The 22,856-nt window shown below is 39.0% G+C and overlaps 1 protein-coding gene across 5 annotated transcripts in view; it reads right to left on the bottom strand.

Annotated features, from left to right (window-relative positions):
* Positions 1 to 202: 202 nt before the first annotated feature.
* epb41l5 (erythrocyte membrane protein band 4.1 like 5) overlaps positions 203 to 22,856 on the bottom strand; it is a 35,345-nt gene continuing 12,691 nt past the window's right edge. Inside the window, exons 8-26 of one of the 5 annotated variants that reach the window (XM_069532212.1) lie at positions 20,829 to 20,949; positions 20,006 to 20,093; positions 19,708 to 19,796; positions 19,526 to 19,595; positions 17,119 to 17,288; positions 16,079 to 16,185; positions 15,808 to 15,826; positions 15,210 to 15,255; positions 14,628 to 14,746; positions 7,647 to 7,801; positions 6,922 to 7,019; positions 6,566 to 6,700; positions 6,201 to 6,268; positions 5,226 to 5,294; positions 4,129 to 4,210; positions 3,714 to 3,785; positions 3,429 to 3,491; positions 3,052 to 3,188; positions 203 to 2,116 (exon numbers count right to left, since the gene is read on the bottom strand). In XM_069532212.1, the coding sequence (XP_069388313.1) occupies positions 2,047 to 2,116; positions 3,052 to 3,188; positions 3,429 to 3,491; positions 3,714 to 3,785; positions 4,129 to 4,210; positions 5,226 to 5,294; positions 6,201 to 6,268; positions 6,566 to 6,700; positions 6,922 to 7,019; positions 7,647 to 7,801; positions 14,628 to 14,746; positions 15,210 to 15,255; positions 15,808 to 15,826; positions 16,079 to 16,185; positions 17,119 to 17,288; positions 19,526 to 19,595; positions 19,708 to 19,796; positions 20,006 to 20,093; positions 20,829 to 20,949 (1,778 nt within the window). In that variant the 3' untranslated portion in view covers positions 203 to 2,046. Of the gene's footprint in view, positions 2,117 to 3,051; positions 3,189 to 3,428; positions 3,492 to 3,713; positions 3,786 to 4,128; positions 4,211 to 5,225; positions 5,349 to 6,200; positions 6,269 to 6,565; positions 6,701 to 6,921; positions 7,020 to 7,646; positions 7,802 to 14,627; positions 14,747 to 15,209; positions 15,256 to 15,807; positions 15,827 to 16,078; positions 16,186 to 17,118; positions 17,289 to 19,525; positions 19,596 to 19,707; positions 19,797 to 20,005; positions 20,094 to 20,828; positions 20,950 to 22,856 lie in introns of all 5 variants that reach the window. The other 4 variants (XM_069532211.1, XM_069532213.1, XM_020090040.2 and 1 more) reach the window with 4 other exon arrangements.

The following is a 22,856-nucleotide window of genomic DNA, read 5'->3' on the forward strand; positions in this document are numbered from 1 at the left end:
TGGAAAATATGCTAAATATTATATTTTGTATCACGTATCATCCAGGTTATTGTTTCATGGCTCATTTATTGAGACAAAATTACCCCTGGTCCACAGCAGAGTAGAAAATCAGATTATCTGGTGCATAAATCCAACTGAAATCACTGAAAACATTTAGTCACGACCAAACAATAAATAAAGTAATAAATGAAAAACAACTGAGTCCTACTGTAGCAAAGCTTTACTGAAAGATGATGAAGGTTTTCCAAGAAAAAAATATTGATAAAAGTTTATATAAAAATGCATTTGAGCTGTCACAAAGTGTGTTCTCCCCCCATTCACTTTGATCAGTAACAGTTTTGTAATTAGAAAACACCTCGATGCTGAAATTCTCCTTAGTACGTAGTAACAATACTGCCAACATCATTTTCAAACAAATAATATATATATAGGTCTACTTCATATCTACAGCCAGGTGATGCCATTACACTGACGATACATTGTAACTGAGCGCTACAACACTTGTGGACAACGTGTAAAATTTGAACAATGACACTGAGTAGTAGCATAAATAACTGTAGTGGCTAAGAAGACAATGTCAAAGAGTCAGCTTCCCTCGTTCGAGACATAATGAGCTCAACACCGTGCTCACAAAACTACAGACAACTTGAATGAGGGTCCAGACTCAGTGGATATCATGTAGTGTATGTGCTTGTTTTCTTAAAAATGCTACAACTCTACCATTTAAGAGTCAGTGTGATAGACTTCATTAAGAACATGTAGAATTAGGACTCAATTGTCCAAATGTACCAAAGTTTTCCTCCAGGTATTCAACGTATCAGCAACAGTTAGATTTGTCCCATGGCATCTCCAGCATTGTTAAGATGACACATTTTGAATACATTCATTTACATAAGGCAGGGTCATAGCTACAGCATGTTAATACTTGCAGTCACCATCTAATAAAAGAATCAAGATACTGTCTAATGAAATCAGTTTTTACATAAGATGACTCAGCAATTGGACACACTGTCCATGATGTAATCCAGCAATCACATGTTGCATTTACATTCCCAATTCAGAAGTTCAAACTCATGTGGGGAATGAAAATCCAGTCATGAAAGAAGTGTTTTGAAGAGAACACTAAATTATAGGTCAACATGTTCTTCATATTAAAAACCATGAGGGGAGTTTGAGATGTTCAGTCCCTCTTAACGCTGGTACCAACATCAGCAGATTTCAAATTAAATGCAGCAAAGGGCAAATAAAAACAGCGAAAACAGACAAATTTAAGGGTAAAAAAAACAAAAACTTGATCATCATTCAAGAATTCTTTCAAGGTCCAGTGTTGCCGTGAGTTTTATATCCAGTGGTGAGTTTCACATGTAGAATTGTCTGGGTTTTAAAAAGGAAAAAAAAAAGATTGTAGTGTGCTACAAGTTCAGTAGAGTATCATATCCATGTGTTTCATCATGTTAACAGTCCAGGCGCTGTTTTATCTCTTAGAATCAACATTTCTTTTTTAAGAGACGTGTCTTTTCAGTCCTGTATCCAGTGTAGTGCAGCAGCTGTTCATGTGAGCTCAGAGCAGGGATCCAGTGGTGTTAATAAGAGGAGGGATGGAGGAGCAGCACTAAAAGAGGCAACCTACCCTCTATGAAATAAGCCAGTTGTTGATGCTTTTGTACAATGTACCTAACAGGGTCATAAGATTTAAACTCAACACAAGAAGGTGCTGCTGGCTGTGAGATTGAGGTTGGGTGGAGTGGATGGATTACAGTAAATGTCTTTAACAGTGTTCTTAAGATGTTAAAACTGGAGCTAAATGTTGTGTTAACTGATTAACAAAACTAAACTTGACACCATCTGGTCATAATAATTGTTCTCAATATTCTTACTGCTGATCTGTGTCAGTGTGGGTACTTGACAATGTGGAGCGTGTCAGCTGCCTCCTCCTTCCCGTAGTCCTCTCCGCCCACAGTGTTCAGCGCACCCCTCCAGCTTTCCTGTGTGTGTGGATGGGTGATGGGATGAGAAGGGAGAGCAGTCTGGCTCCTTGTTTCTTCATCAGAGCTCAGTGGTCAGGAGACCTCTGGGTTTGGCTCCATTGTCCGAGGCTGGGGGCTGACCCACAATGCTATGGGACACAGGGGGGGAGTGGCAGGATAGTAACGTTATTACATGAGAGACTACTTTAAGCCGAGTTAAGACTGCATGACATACAAAGTCATGGGATTGCTCTGGAGTTCACACTACACGTCTTCCTGTCTTGTGATCAGGAGCCTTGCAGTTGTTGTCAGTTCATACTACACAACAGTCTGGAGACAGACGTCTACAGACTTCACATCTTTATTAAGTGAAACCCTGACTCATATGTTTGGGCTCCAAACTACAATTGATCACAAAAACAAATGTGAATAGAGACACGGTGAGTCTGACTGATCCTCCTGCTCAAGAATGACGCATCAGGCAGGAGGAGCTGAGACGCTTCAGTGGACATCACAGATGCAAAGAATGGAGAGCAGCTTGGCTGCATTTTTCGGTTCAAACCCCTCTGAGGTAATATATTAATAAAGTTAATCAAAGCTGCTCTGAGTTTCTATTACCCCGTCCCATGGTTATTACTTGATTTCTCCAAGGAGTCAGCAACTGGCAAATCATGTAGTGTGAACTAGGCTTTACCAGTGCAGACACACTTGCATGATCACTAAATTGTTATGAACATGTTGGTTCTGGAAAACACTCCTTTAAAATAATTCTATATTTATAAAATATACAAAAGCACACTTATGATTAAGAACAGATGAAATAAATAATAATAAAGTCAGGTAAAACGTCCATGTGGTCAGGTACATAGCTGACGTCATTCTGACATATGCATGTTCTCGGTTCTAACTGTGTCCAGTGACTAACAGTGCTTAATAATATGACTGGACATTATTTTAAACTGTACCTAAGAGAGTAAAATAAAAAAAGTTTTGGGATAATAGCTAAATGAAGCATTTTCTTGCTGGGTCAGCATGATACAACACTTGGAAAACAACCTGTAAGTACTTTGGTTTTAAATTTTACCTGGCGGAGGTGGTGTTACGCGTGTGAGCGAGGTGGGGTAGGGCTGGGGTAGCAGCCCCCCCATCTGCAGGGAGAAGAGGGGTGACCTTAGCATGGGGGTCAAGGTCGAGCAGGCCGTTAGTAAAGACGCCGGGAGGCTGCATTAGAAGGGGATGAGGGAGAAGGCAGGAGGTCAGTTTCTACATAGCCTCTACATCAGCCAACATCCTCAGCAACTATGCAAAGTGTTATTTATGCAAAATTGTTTAATTAACTACAGATCACAAACCTTTGAGAAATTATAGAAGAACATGTGGAAAGTAAGAAACAGGCCGACACAAAGACCAGACAGACAGGAAGAGCAAAGACTGAGGACTGAAAAGATACTGGGCACTCACAGCAGTTGTTGGAATAATCCAGCGAGGTGTGATGACGGGTTTTGGCTGCTGCACTGGTGGTAGCTGAAACATTACCAGAAAAACTTTGTTACCATCTACACATCATACCCATTTCTATCTCTGCATTTAATTCTTGTTTGATCACAGACACAGGTTTTTTTTCCATGTATCACAGAGAAAGATGTTACACTGCATAAAGTGCGCACAGCCACCGTGTAGTTCAAACACTGGTTAAATTACAAATCATTGCAGGAATTGTTGCACATACAGTGGGCTTGAACTTACTGGATCAGTGAAGTCGATCAGGTTGTCAGATAGCGGCGCATTGTTTGGCAGGTCAACTTCCTCTGCTTTAACCTGTTTACACAAACACTCTTAAATTACAACAAACCCATACAAATCCTGTATTTGATGATGAGTTCACAACATGTTCCACATGACACATACTGTAGATCAAGTGAGAGCCAGACAAACATGTGTACATCTGTATTAGACAGAAACTGGCTCAGGTTGCAGAGCTGTCAGAGACTCTGTGGCTCCTCACACTGTTTCATCCATGAGTCACATTATGTGAGAACATAGGATGTAAAATGCACCTGTAGCCTCATAATACATACTACAGGTAATGTTATTTGTTCCATATTGAAAATGTGTAAAATTATTTATATGGTAACTATATGATTAAAAATAAATATGTTACCTTTGGAGACATGCCTTCGCCGGCAGACTCCGATGGCATCTTGGGAACTGGTGGGATTAAGTCTTCAGCTAACCTCTCGGCACTGATGAGCAGAAAAAAAGGACAAAGATGAGGACGAAGAATTTCAAAGAAAATGTTTAATATATTTCTTTCTTTCTTCTTCCTTGGTATTTTAAACCCTTTATAAAAAATTTAAAAAATGTTTTGCCCCGACCAACAGTTGGTATGGTTACAACAGTATTAAACATAAAAACAAAACATCTGCACATGAGAGAGGTTCGAGATAGATATACTGGATATCTTTACTTGATAAATTCATTAAACGTTTAAATATATATCAAAAATAGTTGCTGATTGTGATTAATACATTTTTTGAATTGTCCAGACTGTAGAAGAAGAAGAGCCTGAGCAGTGTGAGCGTTTACTGCATCTATGAGCCTGGAGCCAAACAGCCTCATGAATTGTCAAGCGTCTGTATTTTTGTGTCATCCTCCTGTAAACACTTCTTGAGCAGCAGTATCCAGGTAGAACTCAAGTCATGTGACCAACCCACCCTGACTCATAAACACAAACATGCAGTACTCAGACATGCCACTGGATGTCAGCAAAGACCACAAAGAACAAGCAGCATCTTTGTGTTCCAGTGATCGTAGGTCCAAGATAATCAAGATTATACAGTGAGGCACTGAAGAAAAGGCAAGTGTGGACTGTAATCTAGTTACATTCAGGTCTTGACTCTCCATCCTTACTAGTTATAAATAAATAATTACTTCCGAAACTTTATTTCTTACTAAGAACTAAATGGTAAAAAAACATTTCTTTCTTTCTACTGTCCTCTCTTCTTCAGGTCCAAAGCTGAAGAAGGTGAAGTGAATATGATTGGTATAGGCCCCTAAAAATCTCCATCATTCAGGTTCAAATCAATACAAAAGGTGTGTTTAAAGTTGCAAGATGAATGAACAACATCAGTTTATTTCATCTTTATCAGGCGAGTAATTAATCCATGACATGACTTTCCAACCCATTAAAATTAAATAAGAGCAGTGTAAAATTCAAAGCAAAAGAAAAGAAACTGCACTAAAAGCAAACACACTGACCTGGCTCCTGCTGACGAGAGCAGTGAAGCTGGCTTCAGCAGGTCCCAGGAGTCCTGGGTGTCAGGGCGGCTGCTAATGGAGAGAGACGAGTTACTGCCCAGTCGCCCTGTACCCACATTCAACCTGTCAGAAGACAGCGTATATTTATGTTTGTGCCAGAAAAATCTACACAAGTATGTGTTTGCATGAAACATTCAGTCTGATTAAGAAAGAAAAACACATCACTTACAGAACAGGATCAAATCAATCCTATGATACTCAATATAATCTCTGCACAATATGATATATCATCTTGCTTCAAACTATATCACCATTTTAAAAGGAATTTATTTGTACACAGGTTTTATTACAAGTTAATTCATCTCTAAAAATATTGGATTCAGTAAATCCCTTTGTCTCTTCAAACCACATCATGAGGCCTCGTAAAAGGGAAACTTTAACTAAGATTGTGAGCAACAGCATTTGCCAACTCTATTGTGGCTGATTCTCCAGTTTGACCCAACTATAGCGTCCGAGAGAGAGAGAGAGAGAGAGAGACGCCTGTTGATCTGTGTGGCATCGCTAATACGGATGAGCTGCAGGTGATGTAATGTTGTGAGCTATGCTTATAATCCTCATGAATATTCAAGAGGTTAATCAGCTCTTGCAGCGAGGATTGTGATTCGTGATTGGCTGAGACAATGCAATGACAGTTGGTATGACTCAGGAGGATGGAGGAGGATGGAGGAGGAGGAGGAGGAGGGAGACCCAGTTTCAAAACAATGAAGCACAAGCGATAGATTTTCTCCTGTCCATGTTCGCTCTATAATGACTGACTGTGCTCGACCAACTTTAAAAGGAGGAGTTTTGTAGGAGTCGTGCTACATAAAAAGAAATATTTTTGCATAGTTTTATAATATTTAGAGATATAGATTTCTTTTCATTTCTAACACTCTGTACACTCAATATGTAATAAAAAGCAGTGTGCAGACCTACCTGGTAGAAGCTTCCTGCATGTTACAGTTTTTATCTCCAACCATTATGACGTGTTCCTCCACAGGCCCCTGCACAGAGGTACACAGAGAGAGATAAGTTAAGTTAATTAAGTTAAGAAATTCTTATCAGTGATTTATTAGAAAATAACCTGAGACAATTTCCAGAGGTGCTGGCGTTGTTTAATCTCTGCTAGTCCTTCAATTTAGAATCGCATACACTACACAATGCAGAACTGATCTGAACCTAAATGGTTAAATCACTGCAGAGTAAAAATGCTTCGATCAGCATGATGTGAAGTTATTGTAGCTGTAAGGGGTCTTTCCTCCTATTTCTTTCTGTCCACTTTAGAGGAGTCTTGTTCTCACCTTCAGGGCAGCAGCCTCAGCTTGTGCTTTCAGGATGTTACTCTTCAGATCCTCTGGAGTGCGCAGTGGAGTGACAACTGGACTACTGCCTGCGCTGCTCAGACCACACTTCTCTGTGAGCTTCACCACGTCCTCCTGTTGGAGCATGGTCAGAAGGGACACAAAGGGGCCGATTAAAAAAAACTTGATAGTTCTGAGTATACATCCTAAACAGTCAACCCAGAAATAATCCCAAATAAACAGTTGTTGATTCAATTTGCCTGTGCAAGTTTGGCTCAGAACTTTACATGTGCTACCTTCTAAATACCTTCTCATTATTGTTCGCTTTAATAGCAATCTCATAAAAACACACGCACCTGATTGTTCATGACCAAATTGACATTGACGTTATTTCTCGGCGTAACTGGACTGCTCTCCAGTTGCAACTCCAGTTGCTTCAGACGAGCTGCTGCTTCTGATGAGAAACAAATAAATAGGAATGCACACATATACCAACGTTATTTTATTCTTTTAGTGAATTTACAATATAACTTGCCAAGGATGTTATGTTTTCATCTGTGTTTGTCTTTTAGTTACTAAACAGGATTATGCAACAACTACTGAACTTTGTAGCGGTATCGGATAAAGAGTTGGATTAAAAAAACATACCAATTATCATAGGGAGATAGGACATTACCCTTGGCAGAGATACATGCTCTCTGAGCACCCTTCTAATTAAGATTATCATTATAATAACAAAACAAGTTAAATTTGTAGATGTCCCATTCCAAAATATTTATCTAGAAGTTATCTTATGTTGACTGATATCATGAACCACATAATCAGCTTTGTGATTTATTAATAACAGACTTAATGTACAATACAGAACTATGTGAGAATAAACTGTGCAATTGTTTAAGATATAATGGTGGCAGGAGTCTAAGTGGTGGTTGTTAGTTTAAGATACACTACAGTTATACAACAAACCACCTGCCTAATATATTTACAGGATTAGAGGTGGATTGGCCTCTAAAATGCAATTTTTAGCAGTATAATTTTCATTGTCGGACTGATCCCATTTTGTTGCATTCTATAACCTCACCAGCGAGGCTGAGTGGATCCTCTGCTGTGACACTGGCAGCAGCAGCATAGGCATTGCTTGGTCCGGGTTCCTCTGCAGCCGTCACCGTGGGAACAACGGGAGCCCCGAGGACATCATCAATGCAGGTCTCCATCAGGTCAGCAACCACAGGCACACTGTAGACAATAAAAGGTAGAAGAGGAAGATATGAAAGGAGCTGTAGGCAAAGATGCTTGTATGATTGCAACTGTATTTTAATACAAACACAATCAGATATGATGGAGGGGATGATGCAAATGTTTAACCAAAACTGTAACAGAAGAATTGAGGTTTACACAGCTGTACAACTTACCTGCAGCATCCATAAGATATGAATGGGCTCTGCAAAGATGGCAAAACTGGTCCATGATAGTGTATCCGATGACATTCGAGAATAATACCAACTTCCCATTAAAAACCAACAATATTAAAATAAAACAAATAAAACAAAAAGAAACTTAAGTTCCATTTTGCCTAAGGAGAATTAGATTTGAAAACAAATATATGTTTTGAGCATATCTGAAATAATAGCTTATGGTTTAAGGCATAACCATGCAACCACTGTAAATAATTGTTCAAGAATAACAAGAAAGTACAAAAGCAGTGGCTGTACTTTCTATCAGACAGATGTTGCGGCTGTAGCTCTAAAAAACAATGCCCAAACCCAGATGCCCTCTCCAGAAGTAAAGGAACACTTTCACAGAAACAGGATTCTGCCAATGGTAATAAGTCTGCAAAGCAAGTAATAACTTTTGTGGGAAATAATGTGATGCGAGTGTCCTGAAGCAAAACATGTTATACATGGGTTTTGGTAGAAGCTCTTCCAGCAGCCCAGTTATTACCTCATATTTCTGTAGCCTGAAGACACAGTGAAGCAGTATAGTGGTAGTATGCATACAGCCTGGAGAGAGCACCAGACTTAGAAAAATGCTCTGCCAGAGGTCTCACAAACCAAACATATATAAGTACTCCCACATGTTCGGTTATCTATTAAGGAAACAAAATGGACAGTAAGGATGTATAAACCCCTGATGTTGGCAATTAACACAGACAGAAGGCAGGATACACATACCAAGGATGGACGGTCTCCTCCCAGACAAGCACTGAACTGTATTTAGGTGCTCTGCTCAGCAAGCTATTCAGTTCTCATACATGATGAGTATTCAATTTCACCAGCTACACAACTCGCCTCCTCCTCAAACAGTTTTTTGACAGAAAGTCTGAGAGTAGTTATAAAGCAATGTAAAATAGAACTACTAGAAAGGTGTAGAAAAGGCACGGCAAAAGTTGTCACGGAGTGAATGAAAATAAATGTCAAACTATCCAGAGATTTTATGCATGAACTTAGCATCAAAAATAGTAAACAGTTACTACTTCCTTACATGCTTGTGTGTGATCTACAATCGGTAAATGTTAAAATCCTGGTAATTCTTCTCTAACAGTTAAAGATAGGGTTGGTAACTTTTCCTGAAACCCTTTTTTATTTGTTGAAATTCTCTTCACATCCCAAAATGACTCAATAAGTCATTGGTAAAAAAAAAAGGAAGAAGAAAAAGGACCCTAATAAACTCACAGGACTATGGTAGGCATACCTGTCTGTCACTAACCAAATTGCCTGCCTGTGCACACCATGTCTGTGCTCTCACTGCACATGACCAGAGTCTTATCCAGAGATACATACACCGCTGAAGCTAAGACGACAGCCAGAGGTTAGTGAGCGACAAGTCGGTATGTAAGGTTGTGCTGATTGGGAGGAGCAGGGATGCATTGGTTGCATATTGTCAAAGTGTAGTTTTTCCAGGATTACCAACCCTAGCTTTAAGTAGGAATACTGATAAAACATACTTTAAAGATACTATTTAAAGCTACACACTCTTCAGTGACAAGAGTAATCATGTATTTATTCTATGAAATGATTGTAAACACAGAAGGTGTACATCCTTTGGTCACAGGTTTGTTAACATCAGCAAAACAAACAATGGAATTATCTCAATTGTGTGGGATGTGCAAGAAACAGCTATGCAGTGGTGTAGCTGAGGTGTAGTGAAGCATTCATAGGATAACAACTTCGATACAATGCAAAGAATTATCAGCCGGATCCATCATTAGCTTGACAGCTGGCTCATTTCATAAAAACACTCAACTGTGCTTTAACCTCTTACAGTGAACTAACAACAGATAAATTAATCTCTGATTCAACTTTGAATATTTTTAGGGAATTACACTCGTTTGATTTCTACCAAGAAGTTGGATGAGAAGGTCATAATAATTTCTGAGTATAGTGTCCATAATGTGTTTATCACTAAAAGCAGAGACAAACAATAATGTGCAAAATGTATGAAATGCACCTTTAACAGAGCAATTCAACCTCCTTCAGAACCAGATCCATGAAATGTGCAGAACAAATGAAATATGAGACAAAAATTGAATTATTTTCTTATATGAAAAAATCAGTTGGTGGAAGTCAAACTTCATGAAGCAACAAGCATCACAAAAACATGTAACACGTTATTTTTGAGCGAGAGAAACAAAGAAGCAGAGGGCGGGTCTAAACCCTCCAGGAACTATGTGACCTGTTTCCTTGCAAAGTCGAGAGTGGAGTTGAATTCCTTCCCCTCATAATGATACCATCTCACCCCAGCCACACACTTTCACTATGAGGTTAGGAGTGAAGGTCAAGAGGAGGAAAGGGGGAGAAAGCGAAAGGAGAAGAGAGTGAGAAAGTATTGAAAGTGAGGATCTGAAAAAAGGACAAGAGGGAAAAGAAGGTGAATGGAGCAAATGGAGATGAAACCTTTCAGACATGGCAGTGGAACGAGGATGACGGAAAAAGTGGAAGGAGATGAAAGAGACACTGAGGGAGCAGTAGTGTGACTTCAAGCTTGAAGAAGTGTGACTAGTGTTACTAGACTTCAGATACTAAGACATATGAACATTCACACAAAGTGTGTTCTTCAATGTGATACAGTCACTGCTTTCACACCAGGGTTTTTTCATGGAGCGAGCCACTGCTGTGCCATTCCCATTCATAAGTGTGCTGTCCAATTCATGTCAGTACAGACGGTGAGACTGTTGTCGGGTGGTCAGATCTGCCCAACTCCTTTTGGGGAGATTTGATGAGAGATGTGCAGGGGGGATGGAGGGAAGAGGAGACCTGGGGAGAACAGGGGGGAGGGCAAGGACAAGGGGAACTGGACAAACAGGAGGAAATGGGGAGTGAATGAGAGATGAGGTAAACCAAAAAAGCGAGACTGGGGGATGAGATTATATGCAAATGAATGAGAGGGGGGGAGAAGATAAGTGCATCTTATTTAACACAGCGGAACAAGGGAGGAGCAGAGGGCAGCAGTAGAGAAATTGTGGCAGCGGGTAGCTAATAAATCTAAAAAAGGTATAATGATAAAGAAAAAGATTAGTATGAAAGATTAATTCTTTGAAATGTAATTCATTGAATTTGACTTGACATGCAAGCTAATTAGAGATGTTCTAACACCAGCATCAGAGATCCTGGTGAAGTCAAATCTATATGTAGTGATCTGGAGCCACATCTTTTTATTTTATTCGTTTTACCCAAATAAATCTGCAATGTTTTTTTTTTAAGGGAAATCACTTCTAAGCCACTCCAAAACAGCAGTAGCAGTAGTACTGCCAATGGCAAGATGTCTTGTTAGAGCGGTGAAGAAGAGTTGATATCTGGTAGTGTAGTGTAGGCTACGTTTAGCTAAAATGACAGCTTTCTGACAATATTTCATGCTGGAAAGTACCACAAGAAAATGATGATGTGACATATTTGTGTTTTTTTCAGATATGATGGTCATGATAATTTAAGAAGTTCTATGACATTAATTCTCTGCATGTATTTATTTTTCAAAAAGTTTAACCTGAGACAGGTCATAAAGCAATAAATAACTTAATATATTTTAAAGTACTATCACAAAAACGTTTCAGGGGACATGAAACCTCATGAATAAAACTAAGGCGTGCATGGTTGTGGTAGGGCCAGCAGTGTCAGGACACTGAATAAGCCTTACAACTTGCTACATTGTACACTGGCGTACATATAAGTGCATGTTGACAAGTGAACATGAACACTTGAGTCAAGTGAAGTGGACTAGATGTCTATGGCCCGTCTGTAATGTGGCTTTTCACCTCCAGTGGCGGAAGTTTGATGACCTATGTCAAATCTGTGTTCATATATTCAGTGCTGGAGCCTTTTATTTATGCAGCACTATAGGAGCATGAAAGTCAAAAGAGAACAGTTTCCCACTGACACTTTAAAGCAGTGACTATCTAACTAATGTGATGTGACTAGATGCTCAGATACTCAGCAGATTAATTATTAATTAATGATCATTTGTTAATTATTTTAATTTTATAAGTATGATTTCCTTGTGATTTAAAATGTGCAATTCACTCTTGTCACTAATTTTGGACTAATTTTGTTAATCATACTGTCTCTGACTATATACATTATATACAAAAAGTTAAGATCATACTGTCAGCTTTAAGGCATACAGCAAATGCACGTTATTCTCTTTTGTACTTAGTAAATATAAATGATAGATATAGAGCTATTTAGATGAATTGCTCGTGTTATCTGAAAGAACAGCTGAAGGTTGCAAAATCAACATTGGACTAAAAGCAAGATGTGGCAGGAAAAGAGCTCCACAGTTTATTCAGAAGCATTAGTGATGAAACTGTCTCTTTCAAAGCATCCTCCTCATGTCCACTGAGTCCAGTGCACACAGTTTCTATGGGTTGATGGTATAAACAAGAGGTGGTGTAACATCAGAGCCCATCTCAGTCTAACAAGTGCTGATAAAACACACGTCTCTCAGGACTAGTGTCAGTTTTGCTTAGGTGTGTTTTTAATTGCAGAAGCCCCGATAGCAGGAAAGCCTCAAGGACAATGGATCATATTGCCAGAGCTTCAGTAAAATCACTTGGAAACTTAATTTCATTTAAGCACACCGTCACTGACACTAACTGGGAAGTTAAAACATTTAATATCACGACCCTTCACTGTTGAATAGTTAAAAAATGAATAGTTTCTTTGAAATCTTTAGAAATATTAGTTATGGACTAATTGGTATTTACAGTATTGTGAGGTCATCATGCTGTCATTGAACTGGCCTTATCAAGATCATATCTGTGCACCCTGCAATTGCGGCTGCAAGTCAGTATTTTTTTTTTTTTATTAAAAAAAGTCCCATTTTATATGGAAATGACTGGCAATCCTCTTATTATAGCTGACCAGAAATGTACTTTACTAGAAACAGGATCAGCCTGAGCTGTAAATCTGGATGAGCTGTTTATGCAGAAGCCAAAGTAGGCTGGTTAGGAAAATAGGAATATTTACATTATGCTGGAAAAAAAAACATTTAGGTGAGTAATAGTAATTTTTAACAACAATATTCCACAAATTCTCAAATACTGTTCAAACTATTTAAAAGTTTAGAGGGTAAGTAAGCAGGTTCACAGGATGCAAAGTGTTTATAGACTGAAAGGAGAGACACCTCCACACGCACCAATTTCTTGAACAGAGCAGATCCAAAGCAAAAATCATCTAATCACTGATTCATAATGCCAAACACAAGATCCCAGCTAAATCATCACATCATACCCTGCACCGATTAGATTGAGATTTCATGCTGATCAGCAGTGAACAAATATAGAATCACAGGAGATGAATGTACTGTAAGACAGCCCTTTTTCTAAAAGCCAAAATCATGGAGCCCGTCACCACACAGCGTTTGATTTGTTAAAGCCAGCGCAACAGCAAGATTCAGTGCTGGATCGTACCTACCTGACCAGGCTCCAGACAAGATCAATTACTCCTCAGTACATGTTAATACTGGAACACACAGGGGGACATTGCAGGTTTAAACTGAGGAGCTTGCATTCATTGAAGTTTAAAATCTGAGACCACTTTAAAATCTGAGACAACAAGGGAAAGTGGCATTAGATTTTTGGACTATTTTCCTTTTTATTCATGTATGTGTAAATAAAATGAACTTAGAAAAAAATGGCTACTGAGGAATCACAGGCAAAAATATAGCAGAAACAGAGAGAGCCATAAGATGTGAGATAAATTACTAAAATTAAAAGCAGGAGAAAGCCTTCAAGAGTACGTCTGCCTCTACTTGAATCCACAGCCCGTCACTCAGTTACCTGTTAACTGTCAGTCAGTCAGATACTTGTCTAACTGCATTTATTATCTACCTGAACACTTCTGCAATTACAGTCTTCCGATGTCTTCTACTAAGTCAAATGCAGACACACAAGTGACTGCGTCCCTCGTACCATTGTCCTTCAGAGAACACCTCCCCATAGAATCACAAGTACAACCTGTATATCATGGTACCCTCGCAAAATAGAGCAAGAACTTAAAAATATGGAAAAAGAGCAGCGAAGCATGAAAAGGACACACAGCAACAAATAAAAAAACAAATGTGCTAATATCCCTTTTTCTCTACCTCAGCCCTATGTGAAACTAGTTAAAATTGATAATTTAAGGTCAGTTTTTCCAATTTTTCATATATGGGCAAAAAATATGCTATACTTGCTTTGTCATTATGTGTTACTAAGTGTATAGTGATGAGGGGGGAAATGAAGTTAAACAGTTTTAGCATAAGGCTGAAACATAATGAAATGTAAAAACATGTCTGGATATTTTCTGATAGCACTGAATCTATCAACCCACTTCTTTCAGCATCCAACAGGGATCAGTCAGCCCGAGCCAGCCCCCCCTTACATGGCCCTGTTTCTTGTCAGCTGCCACTGGCATATGAAAAACTGACTCAATTTAAAATGTTGATTCATCCTCTTTCAGAACTGTCTGTCTTAATAACAAGGGACTGGAGAGCATTTCAACAAATACAAAAAAAAAAAACATTTAATAAGACACGCTGACATTCAGAAGAGCTAACTATGAAGGAAAACTCAAAATAACAATGAACCAACCTCCTTTTCTCTACTCCAGGACTCCTGGGCAGAGACTCGATTTCCATTGGTCCACAGACAGAAGCAGCCGCTGGGGTGACCACAGGCACACCAGACCATGCACCTCTACTGAAAGGAACCTGAGGGGGAAAGACAGAATTATATTAAACAGAGCAAACTATTTTGGGAGTATTCAAATTCAAAAACAACTTTGTTTCTCCACGGAGGGCAATTCAAAAGAATTTAGTAGAAATGATAGAAGTGTACAGAAGGGCATGAAGAGGGTAAGATGGGGAGGTATTGAAAATATTGAAAACAAAAAAGAAAGAAAATGAATAAATACAAAGGGTAATTTGTAAGAGTTATGTTAAAGGGATAGTTCACAGATAAATGATCCAGTCAACACTATGCTGATGGAACACTGTTTACCCCTGAGAAGTGTTTTGTGGACTCAAACACTTCACCCACCCCTCCATCAGCATATTGGTGAGTAGGTAATGAGTGAACAGGGTTCAAAAACAGCCTGAGTCTCTTGGGCTGCTCTGTTTTGTTTCCCATTATAATAGAGCAGGGTTAAAAAAACGCAGCAGTTTTGCTCCTCACCTTGTTCTCTTTGCTGGAGCTGACTCCATTGCCCGAGGAAAGAACTCTGAAGAAAGAAAGTAATCGAGGTTTTATTCAACAAACCCCTCAAACTCCTGCTGTCTGTCTTTGGACAAAATGATCATACTTTTTCCATAATGCAAATAATAATGCCTGTGAGCCAATTAGCAAATCCCCATCAGTTTTGTTTTGTTGCTTAAACTACTAGCATTGTCGTAGTGTAGAATATCTCCAAATAGGTGTGATGAAAAGTCAGAGGAATGTTTATCATTATTACTATGCTTTGAGTCAGCTGGTTCCATGACAGATTAACACTATCACTGACACACACACACTTAACAAAATTATTATAGTCGAGCCTAATGGTGAAACTGCATGCGTAAAGAGAGAAGAGAGAGATTCTGTGTGTGTGTGTTTGAGACAGCACTGTAAGCAGCCATGCTTAAAAGGTGTGGAACACCCAGAAGCTAGGTTACTACAATTGTGGTCAACCTCTAATTACAACCTGAATTAAAACTTTGCAAGAAGGACGACACCGATGAGGTCATTTTAACAGACAATTACACAATCACATAGAATAAAACATCAGTGTTCTTACTCCTGTGCGTTGAATGGTCCTGTAAAAAAAACAAAGAACAGACAGTGTTATATACAGAAACATCGACATTAATACATGTTTTGAAATGTACAGATGTGAGTAAGTTTATATGATAGACAATTCTACTTCATGAAAGTGTAATGTTCATAAAAATATAGATATTCTATGTATGCATATGCTTTTCTGTACATATTTGTCCTATGTGATTGTCATGTATATACTGTCAGTACATTCCTATGTTCTGGTTTGTAACTTTGAGTGTTGTCCTGACCTCTGATCTGCATGGTTCTCCTTGAGTAACGTCGACTAGGCCGTCTCTCAAAGGAGGCTGACCGCCTCGCTTTATTGGCCTTGGTCGTCTGATACTCTGTTTTTCCACTGGCAACACAAAGACAAAAAACATATTTTATACTTAAATACATATCTATTTATTCTTACTCTGCAAGTCAAGGTGACCCTGGTAATCACTGGCCATTTCATTAAATACAACAGACAACTTTCCAGGATTATTTTTTGCTAAATCTTATTTTCTTAAAAACAACAGGCGTTGTGACGACCACTGCTGAACTGAGGACCCATCCAGGCGATAACCTTCTATTAACAACAAACCCTCTAACCTCTGTGTTAAACCAACATTACTGCCAGTGCTTATCCAACTGGGTAATGTTTAAACACACAGAGGGGGAACTAGCTGGCTACTGCAGCATGTTGACACTGAGTGCCTGGTTTGAACCATTGCAAGTATCAGTGTGTACACATGTGTGGGGTTTGTATGTACAGAGGGATGATACTGTAACACGCTAGGTTTATCTCTGTTGGTGCGTTCAAACACAAGGTACCGAAACAAACACAGCTCTTTAAAATTTGTGGCGTCTAATTCATTAACAACTTCCGGTATTTTTTACAATAAGCAATTTTTAGATGTGGAAAAGCAGATTGCAAGTTCAAGTGATGACTTTTGCCATATCAACAGGGTTCACTATATATTTTATGTTTCACAATTTACAGTTGTGCTTACAGTTAAAACATTGACAGTTTTTGTGTTGAGTCCTCCATGGTGAATTGATGTTTTAATAAAATAAAAAAAAGCAGGAGTGAGTTATAGTTTATACATATTTTATATGTACACTGTTATTTGAGCAGCACTGGAAACAACATTGCCACAAGACTTAACATGATAATGTAAAAGTCATTCATAACAACTGTGTTACTGTTGATATTGACTTTATTTTATGAATCTAAAATGCAGAGAGAACTTGCACATTAAAATGCGACCTTAACCCCTGACCTGCCCCAACGTCCAACTGTTACCTGTATCTGAAGCGTGATCCCATGCGTATGAATCCGGAGCGTGCAGAGTTCTTCTCTACTGGCCCTCTGAGCCTGAAGAAAGCATGGTGCTCCACAGCACACTTCCACAGGTGCTTGCAGGCCTTGGGATGGTCCATCCTGAAGACAAAGGTGTGCTCCTGCTCTTTACCCTGACAAGGATTGGCATGGAGTTAGACGTGGGGGACACAGAGAATAGATTAAGGTCTCAGTAGATTAAAGTCTCATATCTCTTCAGTTGAAATAGAACTCTCACCCACAGTCTGGTGTAGCACAATCATCTACTGTGAACTATAACAAGTTCATTTTAAAACAAACGTAAGAATAATTTGAAATTATACAAAATATTTTCAGTAAAACAAAGCCCATGTGCTAATTCTTTCTTGTAGACGAGGCTGATATGTGAAGAATCAATGGCTGCACAACAGTGTCCAGGTACTGCCTCACTAATCAGGTTTTTAATTGCAGAGTAGATGAAAGTCTGACACCGCAGAAGGCTACAAAACATTCACTGCCAATCCAGAGTCTTGAAGGACGTAACTTCATATAAAACTACATAAATAAAAATAACCAAAGAATAGAGAAAAGGTGAGGGTGTGTCTTCCACAGTCTCAACGCCTAGAGTTCAATCCGTATATTTACAAAATCCGTTTCAGTCTCCCTGATGGCCTGAACCACCTGCTTTTTTATAACTAACAATGTAGCATGTGTTGCTTATGCTGTCAGATTAATCCCAGATCCGCTCATGCCCTTATAGATCTAAAAAAAAGTTTAACAGAGAGCTGAGGCCTGCAACAATACAAATTGACCACCACGACCAATTAGAAAGTAAGACTTGCTCCCATAGGTCCAGTGGAGCCAGAGAGACAGAGGCAGATATACAAGCTCACAGACATACTGTGCATTCCAACAGGCCACCTGTCCCCAGAAACCCTCTTTGAGATGTGTCACCTCCTCCACATTTTACACACAATACTTTACTATGTGACAAGATTTTGACAAGAATCACAGCTAGTCTTTTCTCCCTAGGTTCCATCACTAAAGCTCCTGCTGTGTGTGTGTGTGTGTGTGTGTGTGTGTGTGTGTGTGTGTGTGTGAGTGACAACAATCTTGTCAGAGGTTTAAAAATGTACTGTGCTTGTAAATAATGTACAGTAAATGTATGTGGTGATAGAGCTACATACATTATATAACTGTTTAGGACAGAGTTGGGAGGCGAGACCTGTGTGTGTGTGTGTGTGTGTGTGTGTGTGTGTGTGTGTGTGTGTGTGTGTGTGTGTGTGTGTGTGCGTAGGAGAACGGTGCATACCAGAAATACCAGAGGGGGCATGCTTCTTTATTAACCTCCTAAGTCAGACCTCCAGGATGGGCATAAACAGACATCTTTCTCTCATATACACTAGCCTCTGGGTACAACAATATAAAGTCTTGTTTCATTATGATTTGGAACAAACCTCTTTCAAGGCTCAGGCACTACTTCAGACAAGCTTTTATTATGAACAGAGCAAACGCTGTATGTTTTCATTTTTCTTTCAAGTGAGTAAACATGGCATGCATGGTCTACAGTTGTGGTGAAACCAAAAACTCTTGTTTGCTTGTTTTTGTAAATAGAGAAATTAGATGATTTAGTTCCTCTTAAAAGCTATAGTAATAATATAATATTTTGCAATTCACAGGAGAAGGAGGCTGAGGCCAGCATGAATTCAGAGTGGCACCAGAGTTAGATGTGCATGATTAAACCAAACCAGGGCTTAGATCATAGAATGTATGTAAAGACTCATGAACTAATGAACTAATGAAAACCAATCTTACCTGTAAAATTAAAAATACATTAGTGTGATAAGAACTACCAAAAACGACAGCAAACATAGTTACAAAAAATGGATTTGATGTACACTTTGACTTTTTAATTTAGTCCCTGTCCCAACCACTAACGTGGATGCAGCAGGATATATGACCAATACTGCAATCAGCCACCAGGGGGAGGTCAAGAAGCCTTGAGTTCACTTTTGGGGAGGAGCAAGCTTTACATACAGTCTATGGTTTAGATACAATTTGTCAAATTTTCACAAAGAAGTTCACTAAATTTATGACTTTCACAATGAAACTGTGTCACTGTTGCAATCTATTAATATTTTAAATCCAAGCCGACGGCATCTTCCATCGACTGCAAAGTGAGTGTTACTGTAGCTCTTACAGATTCATACTCAAGCCTCCACTTCCATAAATAACATTTTCTTAAGTGCTTAGAATACTAACTATGAATCTTTATGGTCCTGTTCATAACAGATAAGTGTTATAACTAGGTACAGTACATAGAGAGCATAGATAGCATTGCCCTTTGTTTGTAACATTCCACTGCATGGCATGAGTGTCAGCTAAAACTCACCTGATCGTCATCCTCCACGACCACAAGTGTCAGTTTGCTCTTCTTAAAATCTAGCCGGGTGATTTTGGGCCTAGAAAACACACACATACATACATACCAAAAAGGAGTTATTAAAATGTTAATGTTTTTCTATAAAGTATTGAAATAAACATTTCAGTGAATGAGGTCATGACCAAATATACCAGAAAAAGAGCCCGATCTTTGTTTCTCCTTCAAACACCAGAACTCCAGTGGGTGTCAAACCCAGACTGTACTCATTACCATCTCTTGCCTGCAGGACAGAAAGGTTGGAAAAGAAAAGGAAGAAACTATCAATCATGTCTTTATGCACATTCATTCCAATTCCTGTCTTTTATGAAGGACAATTCCTGTTTTAGATCTCAGCTATGCCATTGATCAACTCCATGTACGTGCATCTATATATATGTGAAACAAGTTGATCAAGGTTATATAGTTCATGCTAATGAGACAGTCACTTACCTTGACCATATGCATGTCCACTCCATACATTTCAAGCCACTTTGCTTTATTCAGGTAGTTAATCTCAGCTTGGGCCGGTGTCTGACCTCTGAAGGAGAGGAGGGAAAACAGAGAGTAGTTTAAAAAGAGGGAAAAGCCAATTTTCAACTACAGCCCTGAGCAAGGGAGGATTGGAAAAAAACATGTGGAAAACATATCAACGCAGTGTTCATGTGGACTGACTATAAGCCCATTCCCACACAACATACAGGCTACACAATCAAGCAAATCTGTTTCCTTACATGAGACATCTCATGTCTACTACTTGTGTCCAGTTATGCAGGGCTCACACATATGCATTGAGTTATCGCTTAATGGTGGGTATGCCAGACACTTGGTGCTGGCACAGTCATCACAATGACACTAATGACATTGTTCAGGACACACAATAAGGCCAGTTTTCATGATAATGTACCATGCTTGTTGTCAATACAATGCAAAGAGAAGTACACAGGAGATACAAATCCATAACCTGATGATCACAGTTCACCAGCTCCCTCTGCCTCCTCTTCACAAACTCATTTTGACAGCAGGATCTGTATTTGCATTTAAGTGATTTGATTGGCTAGTGCATGTGCGTGTGAATTTGTTTGAACACGATTTGATCTGCTGCCACATGAAAGCTTCCACTGCACGCTGTGCAAGCAATGCAACACAACCACAATTCAGAAATGTACGACGTCACCCTATTCAAAGCAAATGAGCATCAATTCAACTCTTTATTAATATTAACTTGAATTGACTGCCCACTCATACAGTACTTCAGTAATAGAGAAATGCTTACCTGCACTCTTTCCATGTGTTATATATAGACAGCTCCACATCCTCTGTTTGGTTGGGGATGAAGCGAAATTCTGACACCAGGTCCAGATTATGTTCTAATGGGTCACAGTCACCTAGCTCAGCTGAAAACACACACACAAATAATAATAATAAAGTTCTAATAATAACATAAAATAAAAATTTGCAGTTCAAACCCCGAGCAGAATCAGTCCAGATGATGAGCATGTGTTTAAGGGCTGAAGTCTGTACAGTTGTATCTAATGAACTGTTCAGAGTACAATTCAACTAAAGACAATATAGTCTTAAAAAATTACTTTATTGTTCTTAAAGGTTAATGAGACTCTAACTTTCAACCTCTAAGAGAGAAACACAGTAATAGTGTCTTATACTGCAGTGGTAGAAAATAGGAATCCTACTGGACAAAATGACAAACCAACAAACCCTCCCTTTATGTCCAAGTGCATAAAGCACTGTGTAGCATCAGGTCAACAATAAACACCATCACTGATCATTATCAGCTCGTGTGTGAAGTGGGACAGAGACGAGTGTACAGACACACACAGTTCTTTCTGCAGATTATGATGCAACACAGGGTTTAACTTCATTGTTGTAGAAGAAGCGACCCCTCGTTTATCTAGGAACATAAATCAAAAACTCAGCAGGTTTTTATAAAGATCAGTTCTACGTGTTAGTGATCAGAAAACATCAGAGGAGCAAAATCACATGTTGACATGCGCAGAGTAAGACACCTCAGTGCAGTGGAGCTGATTTGATTTATATCGCCATATATATCGATAAAAAAATGTGTGTGATAAGATTTGTTTCCATATTGCCCAGCCCTAAATGAGAATGATATATTGAAAACAAGAAATGGGGGGAAACCTTATCTCTGTAGTGAAGAGAAATTGGACAGAGACAGAGAAGTCTTGGTTCTGATCATTGAATAAATGAGAGAAACTAGGACTTGCTAGGAGCTCCTCACTTTTTTGTTAACCCAGATGTGAGCAAAGATTCAGGATGCAGAGGAAGGAAAAGGTAATTTCATTCTCTCCCTGTCCCATAAATGTCAGTGGACTAACAACATAATTCTGAGAAAAAGGGAAGACAAAGGGAGAAAGCTCAACTGAGGGAAAGAGAGAAGACAGAAAGGGTACTGGATTAGGGGGCCTCTGAAGAGGATGGAGCACTAATGAGCTGGCATTTACCCCACAGTGACAGTGGGTGTGTGTGTGGGTGTGTGTGTGTGTGTGTGTGTGTCTGTGTGTGTGTCTGTGTGTGTGTGTGTGTGTGTGTGTGTGTGTGTGTGTGTGTGTGTGTGTGTGTGTGTGTGTGTGTGTGTGTGTGTGTGCGTGTGTCTTGTGCATGCAATCCCATTTCATAAAATCTCTACTGACTCATTCTTTGTTCCTCTGATGCAGGACTCTTTATGAGGATGTTGCAGGTATATTCCGCATGTAGCATATTTCTTTAAAAGCTGTACATCTGTGTATACTAATAGAGTAAGCCTCATCAATTTCTGCTCCATTAGTGCTTTTTCAATATAATGTAGGCCTATGTAGTGGAGTGCTTTTATACACATGTTTGACTGACACTATTCAAAAATGAGATTAGAAACAATTTGATTGAAAAAGGCGAGTATAGTAGAATTGGATTGAAGAATTTCACTCTTATGAAAAGTATAAAAATATATGATTATTAAAATGAATTTGCCCATGTTACAGATTTTTTGAACAAAATAATTTAGTTCACAGTCACATGATTAAGTATCAGTCCATTTGCAGAAAGAAAAACCCAAATACACCTTTTCCTGGAAGCAGTGAGTCATTTCTTGTTAAAGATTATACAATCAATATTCACTGCCACTAGATGTCACACTGAAACAAATATCTTTCAACAGAACAAATCCTTTGTTAGCCTCACTGTTCTCAAGAAGATGTTTCAGATATAATCTATGGGTCTTGATGAGCCCAATGAGAGCAGCTTCGAACACAAAACCAGTAGCCCTTTGGATGCAAGAGCCAACCAAAAA

Source organism: Paralichthys olivaceus, chromosome 10 (genome assembly GCF_024713975.1).
Source record: "Paralichthys olivaceus isolate ysfri-2021 chromosome 10, ASM2471397v2, whole genome shotgun sequence".
Lineage (NCBI taxonomy): Eukaryota > Metazoa > Chordata > Actinopteri > Pleuronectiformes > Paralichthyidae > Paralichthys > Paralichthys olivaceus.